The 13,486-nt window shown below is 45.1% G+C and overlaps 1 protein-coding gene across 1 annotated transcript in view; it reads right to left on the minus strand.

The window, feature by feature from the left end:
* fer1l6 (fer-1 like family member 6) overlaps positions 1-13,486 on the minus strand; it is a 133,989-nt gene that overhangs the window by 53,007 nt on the left and 67,496 nt on the right. The window contains exons 20-24 of the mRNA XM_067977315.1: positions 11,350-11,484; positions 10,265-10,414; positions 7,042-7,152; positions 5,358-5,519; positions 4,208-4,382 (exon numbers count right to left, since the gene is read on the minus strand). Of these exons, the coding sequence (XP_067833416.1) occupies positions 4,208-4,382; positions 5,358-5,519; positions 7,042-7,152; positions 10,265-10,414; positions 11,350-11,484 (733 nt within the window). The remainder of the gene's footprint in view (positions 1-4,207; positions 4,383-5,357; positions 5,520-7,041; positions 7,153-10,264; positions 10,415-11,349; positions 11,485-13,486) is intronic.

Below are 13,486 nucleotides of genomic sequence, written 5' to 3' on the forward strand. Positions count from 1 at the left end.
CCCTCACACAGTACCTTTCATGTAAGCCGCACACCCACAACTCACAGGTCACACACACTGGCAGCTATTCAACCATGACAGCCACATCGCCCAAACATCTTGCAGGACACTCACTGACTCACTTCCCTTTTTCTTTCAGGAGAAGGTGGCGCATAACAGAGGTAGCAGGAAAGACCTGGGGGAAGACAGGCACGTCTACACGTCCTCACCCCCATGCTGGAGACATTGGACGGGTCATTGCTGAAGCCGTGGCCACTGGTGGTGCTGGAGGTATTGATGATGAGGGTCTCTGCATACCTAATCCTCCTTCTCGCTTCCCACTTCTTTCTGATCCCACAATCTATTCTGACTCACGTGCTGCAGATAGTGTGAGCACGCACGTCTAACTTTCTCCTCTCCCCACACCACAACTCAACCCGTCTCCCTTTGTCGTTTCAGATACCCAAGAACTGGAACCTGCCCAGTCAGAGGAGGCCGAGGAAGAAGACAGTGATGATGCAGACATACCATCACTCGATCTTACACTCGCAGTCGCCAGCTCAGAGACTGACACTGTGCGTAGTTTAGAAGCTAGGATAGAGAAGGGATCTGTACATGGTGCGTCACAGCAGTCCAGCAATCTGTTCCCCAGCACATCACCAGGATTGCTGAGGTGCCATCCTGAGATAGTGGCAGTGGTGTCATGGAAGACGGACCTGCTGTCCTCTCTCAGGATGACAGCTCTCACCCCTGCCACCCTGCCAGTGCCCATGCTTTTGCCTGTTGGCCAGCCAGGCCAGACTGCTGCAGCCTAGGCCGAGGTGGTGCAGTCTGAAGTCGGGCCCTCCCGGCCCAGAGCTGCTCGAGGTCGTTCTCCAAGGCCATCTGCACTGTCCTCAATTGAAGGTCAGCAGCCTCCCACCACCCATGCTCCAGCCACTGGGGAAGCACCACGTTGGAGCACTAGGATAGGTAAAGGCACACGAACAACAGGCACTAAGGGAATGCACAAGGGCGAATAGTCTCAGTTTGTTTGAAACATTTCAGGTGTAAATCTATAAATGCAGATTTGTATTTGGTGGTGGTTTTTATTTCTGTGATGAGCTGAGGGAGGAAACAATGTGTAATCATAAGGGGTTGATTTGATGGTCATGTGGGAGAGGAAAGGTAAGGAATGTGGGACTGTTGGTGAATGGGGAGGTGTCATTGAGGTTACTGATATGGCTCATTAATCATCTGATCACACAGATCCCTGGCAGACAGGGCTTGTCATAGAATCATAGAATGGTTACAGCACAGAAGGAAGCCATTCAGCCCATCGAGCCTGTGCCGGCTCTTTGTAAGAGCAATCCAGTTAGTCCCACTCCCCCGCTCTTTCCCCGTAGCCCTGCAACTTTTTTCCCTTCAAGTATTTATCCAATTCCTTTTTGAAAGCCGCGATTGAATCTGCTTTCGCCATCCTTTCAAGCAGCACATTTCAGATCATTACAACTCACTGCGTAAAAAAATGTTTCCTCATGTCGCCTTTGTTCTTTTGCCGATCACCTTAAATCTATGTCCTCTGGTTCTCGACCGTTCCACCAATGGGAACAGTTTCTCTTTATTTACTTTATCTAAACTCTTCATGATTTTGAATACCTCTATCAAATCTCCTCTTAACCTTCTCTGCTCTAAGGAGAACAACCCCAGCTTCTCCAGTCTATCCACATAACTGAAGTCCCTCATCCCTGGAACCATTCTAGTAAATCTTTTCTGCACCCTCTCTAAGGCCTTCACATTATTCCTGAAGGTCGGAGCCCAGAACTGGACACAATACTCCAGATGTGGCCAAACCAGTGTTTTATAAAGGTTCATCATGACTTCCTTGCTTTTGTACTTTATGTCTCTATTTATAAAGCCCAGAATTCTGTATGCTTTCTCAACCTGTCCTGCCACCTTCATAGATTTGTGCACTCATACCCCCAGGTCTCTCTGTTCCTGTACCCCTTTAGAATTGTACCCTTTAGTTTATATTGCCTCTCCTCCCGCACTTCTCTGTGTTAAATTTCATCTGCCATGTGTCTGCCCATTCCACCAACCTGTCTATATCCTCTTGAAGTCTATCACTGCCCTCCTCACTGTTTACTACACTTCCAAGTTTTGTGTCAATGGCAAATTTTGAAATTGTGTCCAGTACACCCAAGTGCAATTCATTAATATACATCAAAAAAAGCAGTGGTCCTAGTACCGACCCCTGGGGAACACCACTGTACACCTCCCTCCAGTCCGAAAAACAACCGTTCAACACTACTCTCTGTTTCCTGTTACTTAGCCAATTTCGTATCCATGCTGCTACTGCCCCTTTTATTGCATGGGCTTCAATTTTACTGACAAGCCTATTGTGTGGCACTATATCAAACACCTTTTGGAAGTCCATATACACAACATCAACCGCATTGCCCTCATCAACCCTCTCTGTTACATCATCAAAAAACTCAATCAAGTTAGTTAAACACGATTTGCCTTTAACAAATCTGTGCTGGTTTTCCTTTATTAATCCACACTTGTCCAAGTGACTATTAATTCTGTCCCGGATTATCGTTTCTAAAAGCTTCCCCACCACCGAGGTTAAACTGATTGGCCTGTAGTTGCTGAGTTAATCCTTACACTCTTTTTTGAAAAGGGATGTAACATTTGCAATTCTCCAGTCCATGATGCATCCCATCCGGACCGGGTGACTTATCTACCTTGTTGCCTCCCTGCCTCTTCCTGCACTTCCTCCTCCCTCCTCCTTTCTCTTATAGCAACCTGTCCTGCTCTGCGTGGCCTCCCTGCATGCTCCCAGTCATGTTCAATTCCCAGAGGAAGCCCTAGCAGGCTACCCACGTCTGGATGCAACTTTGGTCAGCACACTATTTTAAATGCCACCAACAGTGCTGCGAGACCAGCTCCACCACTCTCTATATAATATTGCAACTTTCCCCAAGTGTAGGAAACTTCCACAAGACGCACAATTGTATCAGCAGCCAGAATAACTAATCCAGCAACTAACCTGTAACTCCTGCATGACCCCTTTAAATATCACTGGTCGGGGGGATCCTCCATGCCGTTTAAGACCTGTTCAGATGTGCGAGGTTAAGACAGTGCATTGGCTGGAGCGGGGAGTTCCAAAATGCTGCTGGTTGCATCAAATCAGCGTTGCACCCTGATTCACATCATAATCTTCCTACTCTACGTGTTGCCGGTGTTCGTTAGGTGCGTGGGCAAACACCTTTACCAATATGGCGCCCTGCACACTTCACATCGGATGTGTACACGCGCACCTCAGATGCCAATTTTGGGGCTTAGGAGTCTGCGTACAAAACGGGCGCTACACAGCCCAATTTCGCCGCCTAAGAGTCTAAATGGGGTAAGGGTGCAGAGGGATCTGGGGGTACGGATGCACAAATCACTAAAAGTAGCTATACAGGTTAATAAATCCATTGGGAATTCAGGAGAAACTTCTTTACCCAGAGAGTGGTTAGAATGTGGAACTCACGACCACATGGAGCAGTTGAGGCGACTAGCATAGATGCATTTAAAGGGAAGCTAGATAAAGACATGAGGGAGAAAGGAATAGAAGGATATGCTGATGAGGGACTTCAATTGTGTGTGGAGAGACTGGAGAAGCTGGGGTTGTTCTCCTGAGAACAGAAAAGGTTAAGGGGAGATTTGGTAGAGGTGTTCAAAATCATGAACGGTTTTGATAGAGTAAATAAGGAGAAACTGTTTCCAGTAGCAGAAGGGTCGGTAACCAGAGGATACAGATTTATGATCAGTAAAAGAGCCAAAGGTGACATGAGGAAACATTTTTTTAACGCAGTGAGTTGTAATGATCTGAAATGCACTGCCTGAAAGGGTGGTGGAAGCAGATTCAATAGTAACTTTCAAAAGGGAATTGGATAAATACTTGAAGGGAAAAAATTTACAGGGCTATGAGGAAAGAGCAGGGGAATGGGACTAATTGGATAGGTCTTTCAAAGAGCCGGCACAGGCACGATGGGCCGAATGACCTCCTCCTGTGCTGTGCCTACTATGATACTATGATAGGGTTAGATGAAATAGGGAGGGAGAAGGCTCATGTGGAGCATAAACATCGGCATGGACTTGTTGGGCCGAATGGCCTGTTTCTGTGCTGTACGTTCTATGCCATTCTATGTTTCAGCTGATTTGAGAGGAGGTTTTGAAATACCATCCCTGAGATTCTCACCAGTTATGTCCACTGTCCTGTTAAGTGCTGGTCGAGGACGTGCAGAAGGTTTGTACATGTACCGCTTCAGAGAGTTGACGGTGTGCGTCCCAACGAGAGTGCTGCGGCCAAATGCTCTCCAGTCGACAACAGAGATACGGAGTGGTGGGTGCAGGTGTTCGTTCTCAGGTAATTCCTGTCGAAACAAGCAGTGAAATCTTTCTGTTGCACCACCTTTTTTTAAAAAATGCATAAATTTTTTTAGCTGTGCAATACAACGAATCAAAGAACTGAAGCTAGTGGAGGGCGAGATGGAGCAGGGATCGATGCACAAGTTCGGCACCTGCGTCGTTCCATTCCCAATCAGAATGGGAAGACGCTAACTGGAGGCTGTGGCGTCTCACAGCAGAGAAAGGACGAGGCAGTGGCTGGTGCTTCCTGGCAGCCAGCTACAGAGATCGTCGGTGATGCCCAGGTAGCAGGGACACAGGTCTCTTCTCTGGGCTTCCACGATATCAGGCCAGATAATGAAAGGGCAGGAAAGAAAGGGGGGAAAACATATCCAGAAAACTCCCCCCTCCACAAATGGTGACATAATTTGTTGCCCCAATTGCTCATTGTATCCCTTTGTTCTTATCAGCACAAAAGGGGACCGTGGCTAAGCAAGTTTAAAGAGAGAGGGTCCAAAATTTCAGGGTCCTTGCTTGGCCCTTGGAAGTGTGACAGGGTGGGACTTCCATCTGCAACTGCGCCCTGGAGTTGACTCTGTACCAAATCACGGAGATGAGGTCATTTAAATAATCAGGGTGGGTGACCCATATCTGTAGAGGCAGAACAAAGGTGCCCAAACCAACAGCCCAACAGAAAATTGGATTGGTGCCCTGCCACTCACATGGGCCCTTAATGGGCTGAAGAGGTAATGTTACAATTCTGAACACCCTACCCCCCACTCCCCACCCTGGGATCAATTACTTTTCCTGCTTAAGATGTCTGGGACCTTGTTAAAGCCCAGTATGGAACTCATGCCTGTTCTCAGCTGGCATGGTTTCTGCTGGTCCTCAGCAAGGCGTAATGGGCAGAATTCTTGGGCTAGCCCAGCAACGCCCCCATAGCTGGCAGCAAACTGGAAGAATTCCTTGTATATGGTGAATCCCCATAGTTGTCTACTTACTACCAAGAACCAGTCTCCTTGAACTGTGAAGTTAGGATTTTTCTTGTAACTCTGGACGACAGAAGATTTGATGCCCTTTCCTGAATATTCAATGAAAACCTGAGGCCGATCCACGGTAAGGAGCTGCACTCGTTTGAGCTCACGAAGCCCCCAAAAAAACACCTGCAGAAAATTACATCTCAAAATAAACAGAAGCCAACTTGGACATTCAAAATATGAGCGTTAGATTCAGATTCAAACGAATGTGGAAGATGGTGAGCATCTCAGCTGTGGCTCCAAACTACTTGAGGATGTGCGTTTTGAGATACGGGAAGGACGGGATTATGTGAGATAATGGCAGTGTCATCGGGAATGCTGTCGCTGAGTGTTATAGCACTAATAGAGCAGGAGGGTTTTCTGAGTATCCTGCCCAATATTTATTCCTCAACCACACAACCAAAAACAGATTATCTGATCATTTACCTCATTGTTGTTTGTGGGACCTTGCTGTGCACTAATGGGCTGCCACGTTTGCTGACTAAGCAGCGAGGACTACATTTGAAAAGTAATTTACTGGCCGTGAAGCACTTTGGGATATCCTGAGAACATGAAAGGCACTATATAAGTTCTTTCTTTTTTTATTGGTTCAATACCATGCTCTGGTTTCTTCCCGATCTGAGCCTCACTGAATGGGGTGACACTGTGCAAAGGCATTGTTGAGAATCCCTACGTGGTCAGTTTTCGGTAAAATATTAAGATGCCTACGTGGCAAAGAAGCAGAATGCAAAATGGTTAGAAAGGGTTAATTAGTTAGTAACTGAGATTGGTACAGGTGGCCTGGCCCTCCTGCTGGGCCATATGTTTGCGTAGTCAGCAGGTTTGCATTGTCTCATCAATGTAGAGTCTTTGATGTGATTCAAGGACTGGTCTGAATGTCTCCATGTTTATGGCAGATCAATATAGGTAACGAGCTTAGCCAAAGTTGAAAGACATTCCAGGTTGGGAGATAAGGAACAGAAGGAACAGGAAAGAACATTCCAAGTTGGAAGGTGAGGAAGTATCCCCTTTGATGTCTAACAGCAACATGGTCAGCACATGGATTGTCTATGATTGGCCGGAAATAATGTAACCTCGCATGTCAACCTATGCCCGGCTTATGTTTGGTGTTGACCCTCGTTAAGTATGTTCCAACCCTATTGATTTGTATAAAAACGTGTGGATTTCTGTATGTTTTTGTTCTTGCTCTGCCAGCATAGAGGGACTCTATCAGGAGTCCAAATCAATGCTGCAGACTAAGAACCCTGCTATTAAAGTTGTGATGAACTTTAAAATGTATTCGACTTCAGTTTTTACTGAACCAGACTGAGGGGAAAGAATCCGGATCGTCATTGTGAGTTGCCCCTTCAGGAGCCAGAGGAAATTGGAGGGGGGAGTCACTCCTGGATTGGGGTCTCCAATGCCTGTTGGTGACCAGTTTCTGGGAGTATAAGCTGCAGTCTGGGTGTAGCCATCTGCATGTCCTTGGCAGAGGAGTCGGGAGCAGGCAGACTAAAGGTGAGAGATCATTTACAAGAAAAAAAAAACTTTTTTTTTAAACTGACTGAGACGAAGACTCCCTCATTCTGACAGCAAACCCATTAAAGCATAAGGACGGAGAGACTGCAATCGTCTACAAGTCTAGTGTTGGCTGCACTATACACTGTACCTCCACTTTGTAGTTGCTCAGGACAGGACGGATGCTGACTGGCACTGGTAAGATCTGATTTGCATCTGGTTGATCAAAAGGAGGAAGGTGTTCAGCTTCTGAATCAGGGATCTGAAAGCACATAATTTATAGAGATGGAGATTCCACACACTTTCACATTCAACAAGATTCTCTCCCCTCTCCTCTGCTCCTCCCCTTCCCCCAGCAAATAACCTTCTTAAATAAACAACCTAACTGGGGCTATTTTTGTCAGTCTTTTCATTTCTTTGCGCTAAGTGACTCTTAAGTAAAGACGTTTAAATAAATCATATTTAAAGTGCAATCTGAGTTCAGCTCAACCGAGGAAACCATCTCTTCTCAATACAGGATCCTGTGATTATCATTCTAAAGCAGTTCCTTCTATAATTTCCCCCTTTCTTGGCCTAACAGTGTGTTTATAGTTCAGAATTTTAGTTCTGAAATGTTGCCTTGGAGTTCTGGGCCTTTGAAACCACCCTTTTTATTGTAGAACTATTTGAATTCATGCTCTAAACATTGAGGGAGGTGGGGTACACAGTTCTGCTGTAAATTTAAATTTGCAATTCAAATTTTGTAATCCATACATTCTGTATAATATTAGTAAATATTTGTTTTTAAAATGGCCTGGGTTTGTCCATGAAAAGCACAGATTTAAAATTACCACAAAATAATCAGTTGTACAGTACATTGAGGGACATATTCTCCTTGTTGGGAATACTTGGTTACACTTTTCGGGATATTATGCCTTATCCACCTAGATCAGGGATTATTTTACGCCAATATGATTTAGTGGTGAGCCTCCACACTCTAATACTGCAGGTATTATCACTTATTCACTGTTACAGATGATCATTTAATTCAAAGCCACAAACTCATTTAACAGACCAGTCTGACACTACGGGCTCGATTTTCCTCTGTTTTGCCACCTGTTTTCAGGTGTACCCGGGGCAGGCAATGGAGGAAAATCAGGCAGTGAAGACTTACGCTGGATCCCCTCCCCAAAATATGGAACCTACCATTTTCCTCAGGCCAACTCATTACTGCCTAACGCATGTGCATGATGGCGGGTGGGCAGGGCTTTCGGTAGGGCTCCATTTCCCTCACCTGTTGCCCAGTGGCTGCCAGCGGTGTTCAACCAGGCGTTGGAGCCTGTTTCTGTTTGACCAGAGGCATTCCATAGTTAAAGGCCACAAAGGACCCAGAGCAACTGTTGATAATTAAGTTGGCTGTGCAGGTGCTTTAGTACCGTCTGGCCCCCCCAGCAGATAAGGGTATTGCTGACTATAAAATATAATGAGAATACAGTTTCTTGAGAGGCCACGTGGCCTTGAGACTGACTTCAGCCCTACTGATAACCAGCTCAGGAATGTAGGGAGGATAATGTGCTCAGGCCTACGAGGCCTACGTGCCAAAACAGGAATGAGCTATGGACGTCCAGAGGGGGCAGGCTCACTACTTGATTGACCAACTACTTGAACCAATAAAGAATGTACGTGTACGCCCATATTCTACACAGGTGGGCGTATACAATTAACTGTATAAACCTAAGCTGTCTCAATGACTCGAGGAAGTTGTGCCTTCAATCATGGCTCGAGGGCGCACTTCCCTTGTATACAAGTCAATTAAAGTAAAACTTTTCCCTTTGTGATACTGGTCTGAGTGTGTTAGTGCATTGGTATAGTGTTAAGTTTCGACACAGCCTGAAGGTGAGTCTTTAAACCTTCTCTTAAAGTTTCTTTAATTTTTTTTAATATAATTTTCTTTAAGTATTTGTAAAGTTTTTTTAAGTTTTAAAGACTAGGTCCTGGGTATCAATGGGGTCTCTCTTAGGCCTTCATCTGTTCTTCTGTTTTTAAGGAGGAAGAGGAGGAAGATCAGGAGGACCACCACAGAGATAACAGAGCAGATCCAGGCAGAACTCCATCACTGTGTTCCTTTAGCAAAGCTTCAGATGGCTACCCCTTCCTCACAGTAACTTGAGTTGTGGAAGCTGCCAGACGACTGCAGCTACATCTCATAAGGGAGCTGATTAGGATCTGAGCCTATTGCCAGATGAGTCCTGCCTTCGCGTTCCCCTTAACTCAGTCCTTTGCTGATATTGAGTCTCTTCAACAACTACCAAGGCCCCCATTTGAAGATCATTCCCATTCTCCTACATGCAGGCATTGCCCTACCTTTCCCCAAATAATTCTGCATCAGTGACACAAACGTCTCATTGACAACCCTCTTACTGTTTGAAGGACCGTCCCTCCCCTTGGTGCCTACTCTTGTAGTGCCCTTTCAAACTTAGCCTCCTACACCTCCTAAAATGGTAAGAAGTTCTGAGGTGGTTGACCGATGATTTATAGCAAGAGCCTTGGGAGATTGTGGTGACACTTCCTTATCTTTGACTGTGGGCCATTTCTTCTTTACGACAAAAGTAGAGCAGGACATCATTTGGAATGCATCCCAGGTTTTAGAAGGCTTTGCTTAATGGTGGTGAGGGGCACTCACTGCCAAGGTCACCTACTTGCACAGGCCTGGATAATGCCCTTCATGGGCCTCCTTCCCTCAAAGCTAAAAAAAATAAAGTCCTCTTTTAATGGATTAGAGACAGTTGAGGAATTCCTCAGCTGAGGAATCTTTAAAGTTGTGGGTTTGGTGACCTGAAGAAGCACCAGTCTCAGTCATTGCATTGACCCAAATTGTTAGAGACACAAAATGGCTGTCTTGGCCTTCTAGCTGCTGCAGCAACACTGGACTTTGCTCTCCCAAGAGGCAGACTGCCTGTAGACAGTACTAATAGAGTCGGGAGCTCACCATGAATATATCGTAATGTGCATTGAGGAAAGTTGGGCTGTTTCTCGGCAGAGATTCACTGACAGATGCGAGTGCAGATTTGGTGAAATGTCAGTGGTAATTAGCCTTACAACTCTTCAGCCAACAGTCTAAGCTATTTCTGAGCTCCTCTTTCATGAAAGCTAATGAACAGAGGCTGTTTTAAACTGTGTGTGTATATACGTGCGTGTGTGCGCATATGTGCAGATTAACATATATAAGTGATTAAGTATATTCTTATTTTTATTTCTAGAGTTTTAGTATACCATTATTGACCAATGTGTTTCCACCATACTGGCTATGTAGGCCCCTACAAGCACAAAATATTATCAGTGAAAGAATTTAAGTCAATGAGATAACATAAAACTTGACCTCAATACATCCTTACCTGCAGAAGTTCAAAGGCTACAAGGAGCTCACCACCGGGTACGCTGCCGCAATACATTGGGTAATATTGAAGCACGGGGGGGACATAATCCAGCCCAGCCAGCCTCACTACAGGAAAAGCCACAGTGCTGCCAATATATTCTGCTTTACCCTAAAATAAAGGTAATAAACATGAAAGAAGATCCATCATTTACAGTAACCTTGTTAAAACACAACTTTCAGCTGTGCTAACCTAACAGGGTGAAAATGAACTGATAGAAGTGTATATGTGGCTAACCAGTTTTTCTGGTGTCTAGAAATGACAGTGAAATCATGATCCTAAATCATGATCTAAACTGCAATGATGGAACTTTTCTGTGTTTCATTTTATTAGATGGATGCATGAATAATAAAAACCAACATTTGTATGCTTGCCGATGAATTATGTAGGCATGCTAGTTGTTGAGAAACTGTGATGTTTGGTTGATTATTATTAAGTGTCATATTTCACAATTAGGAGTCAGTAATAAACAAAGCTTGCAAACGCTAGACAACAGGGCGATGCAGTAGATTGGTGGCCTAGTGATCTGTGCCATGAGACGAGGAGATACGGGCTCAGACCACCTGAAATTCCACGCTTGAATCATCCATGCCAACAAGGGCAAAGAAAGAAAAGGAAAGACTTGCATTTATATAGTGCCTTTCATGACCTCAGGATGTCCCAAAGCGCTTTACAACCAATTAAATACTTTTGAAGTGTAGTCACTGTTGCAATTTAGGAAAGATGGTAGCCAATTTGCGCACAGCAAGGTCCAACCAACGGTCTCAATTGACGGCAAACACCTCCCCATGGAAAGGGAAGAGAAAGTCAGTAGGATAGATCACACTGGGCAGCTATCTGTGAACCTCTTGTTGACTGGATCAAGAGTGGAATTGGCACAGGCAGCCTGAAGGACAGGCATAAAATGACATGGGATTGAGGTAGAATGAAATGATTAAAGAAAAGAACAAGGACCAACAAGTAATAAAATTGCAAACGCTAATAGCTGTGCTTTGTGAGAAGTTTTTCTCCCCCATGATACAGACAGGTTAATACTTTATACTCACGACAGCATCGTCATCGTAAACCTCAATAACCACAAGTGGAGGAGCCTCACTTATTTCCTTTGTTTCACCGTAAAGGTGGATATTATTGAACAGGAGCATCTGGTTCCACGTAGGTGACAGAGTCTGAGTAACAACCTGATCAGAATCAAACAAGAGAAGAGGCATGTAAGAGGTTTTTGGCCAATGACCTTGGTCTTCTTGATAAATTCTTTGACTGGTACAATTTCCATTTTTTAAATAAGTATCACCACAATTTACACAAGGTAAAAATGCCTGATCATAACAAACGTTATTCTTTTAAACTATGTAATTTGACCAAGTTTCCTCCCTGGCTCTGCCCAGCCACCACAGTGCATACTCCTCCGGCCAGGAGTTAAGATGATCAGGTGACAGGAATTTATCTCCTCAATCATCAGTGGTGCTGAGTGATCAGGCAGCAGATGAACTGATAGGCAGTTTCTGCCGTCCTTCCCTCCTTCCTTACACAGAACTCCTAGGACTCCTCAGCAACAAGTCGCACTCCATCACGTTGTCCAGCGAAGGACAGACCATATTTGTCCAACCGACACAACCAAATTAGAGCAACAGAGACTTGAATAGGTGACCTTGAGATAAGGGCTCGACCATTGAGCTGCCTGGCTATCCCGTTCATGCTGTAGGGTCAAAACTGACACTTGTCAAAAATGCCTAATTGTTTTCAATAATTAGAATTCCCTATATCAATGTTGGCTAATTTGTCAGGCCTTTTATTATTTAAAAACTGCTAATGCTGAAACTCTTCCACCATGCGCTGAAGGAAAGCATTCTCCTCCCCTCCCCGCTGCCCAAAAAAAATTCTTCAGATTGTCAACAGTTGTGTTAACACATAATAAAAGCATGCACCTAAATGTATGAATGTTCCGATGTCCATATCCACCTTCAATAGTGATTACAAAACTCAAGCCAATGTTCTGGCCTCCAGATCGGAGTGGTTCAGCAACCACTGGATCCATCGCAGCCAAACGTATTTCATCCAAGGACGTAACATCAGAGGACAACACACCAGGTGACTATTTAACATGGTGCAGCAATGCACCAGCACAAAAAATACTCACTCTGGCATCTTTCCTGAACGTGGAGAAGGCACCTGACAGGCGTTTGGGAATTCCTACTCTTATTGCGTGAAAGAAGATAAAGGGAGAGGAGAGAGAGAGAGAAAAAAGCAGGGACTGAGAAAGAAAGACTCATAAATGCCTTATCATGACATTGAAACATCTCAAAGCACTTCACCACATGGATTACTTTTAGAGTAAAAGCAAAATACCGCGGATGCTGGAAATCTGAAATATAAACAGAAAATGCTGGAAATATCCAGCGGGCCAGGCGGCAAATGTGGAGAGAGAAACAGAGTTAACGTTTCAGGTCGGTGACCTTTCGCCAGTTCTGTTACTCGCTCCTCAGCTGCTGCCTGACCTGCTGAGTATTTCCAGCAGTTTCCATTTTTATTACTTTTTAGAGTACACTGACTGCTGTTGTGTAAGCAAGAGAGAAAGTTATTTGGCCCAACAGGCATGCTCCTTCCACAGATTATATACAATGATAGTGAACCAGTTCAGTGGGAGGTAGGAGACACTGCATTGTTTCTAACTAATGGGAGGTTAGCAAGGGTTGACAGTACTCATGCTGAATTCCTAAAAGCTGCTTTAGGTGAGTGTGGGGACGGGGAAATAATCGGCAATGCTCTTGCAGGACAGTACCAGAAACCACCAACGTGCCTTCAGGTTGTCCTTCAGAGGCTGACCAATGGGATGCTGATTGTCAGCCATACCACAGAGCACAGTGTGGCTTTTATCCACATGAAGGGGGATTCCATTGAGCCTGAAAACTACTGAGGAATAGCGCTGATACCATTGGCTCTTAAGTTGCTTCTATTCTGAGTACCATGCATGACTTTCCATGCATGAGTGAGGGGATAGGCTCCGCCCACGTGCCTAGCTAGGAGTAGCAGGGGGGTGAACCTGCATCTCTGGGGCAGGGAAGTCTCTGCACCACCCCCCCCCCAACCTTCAGATGAAGGGTAACCAGATCCTGACACCTCTCCCCAGTCAGGGAGTACAATTTGAGATTGGCCCAGTGAGCCTGTGTTGGCAATGAATCT

The sequence above is a fragment of the Heptranchias perlo genome, chromosome 3 (genome assembly GCF_035084215.1).
Source record: "Heptranchias perlo isolate sHepPer1 chromosome 3, sHepPer1.hap1, whole genome shotgun sequence".
In the NCBI taxonomy this organism is placed as follows: domain Eukaryota; kingdom Metazoa; phylum Chordata; class Chondrichthyes; order Hexanchiformes; family Hexanchidae; genus Heptranchias; species Heptranchias perlo.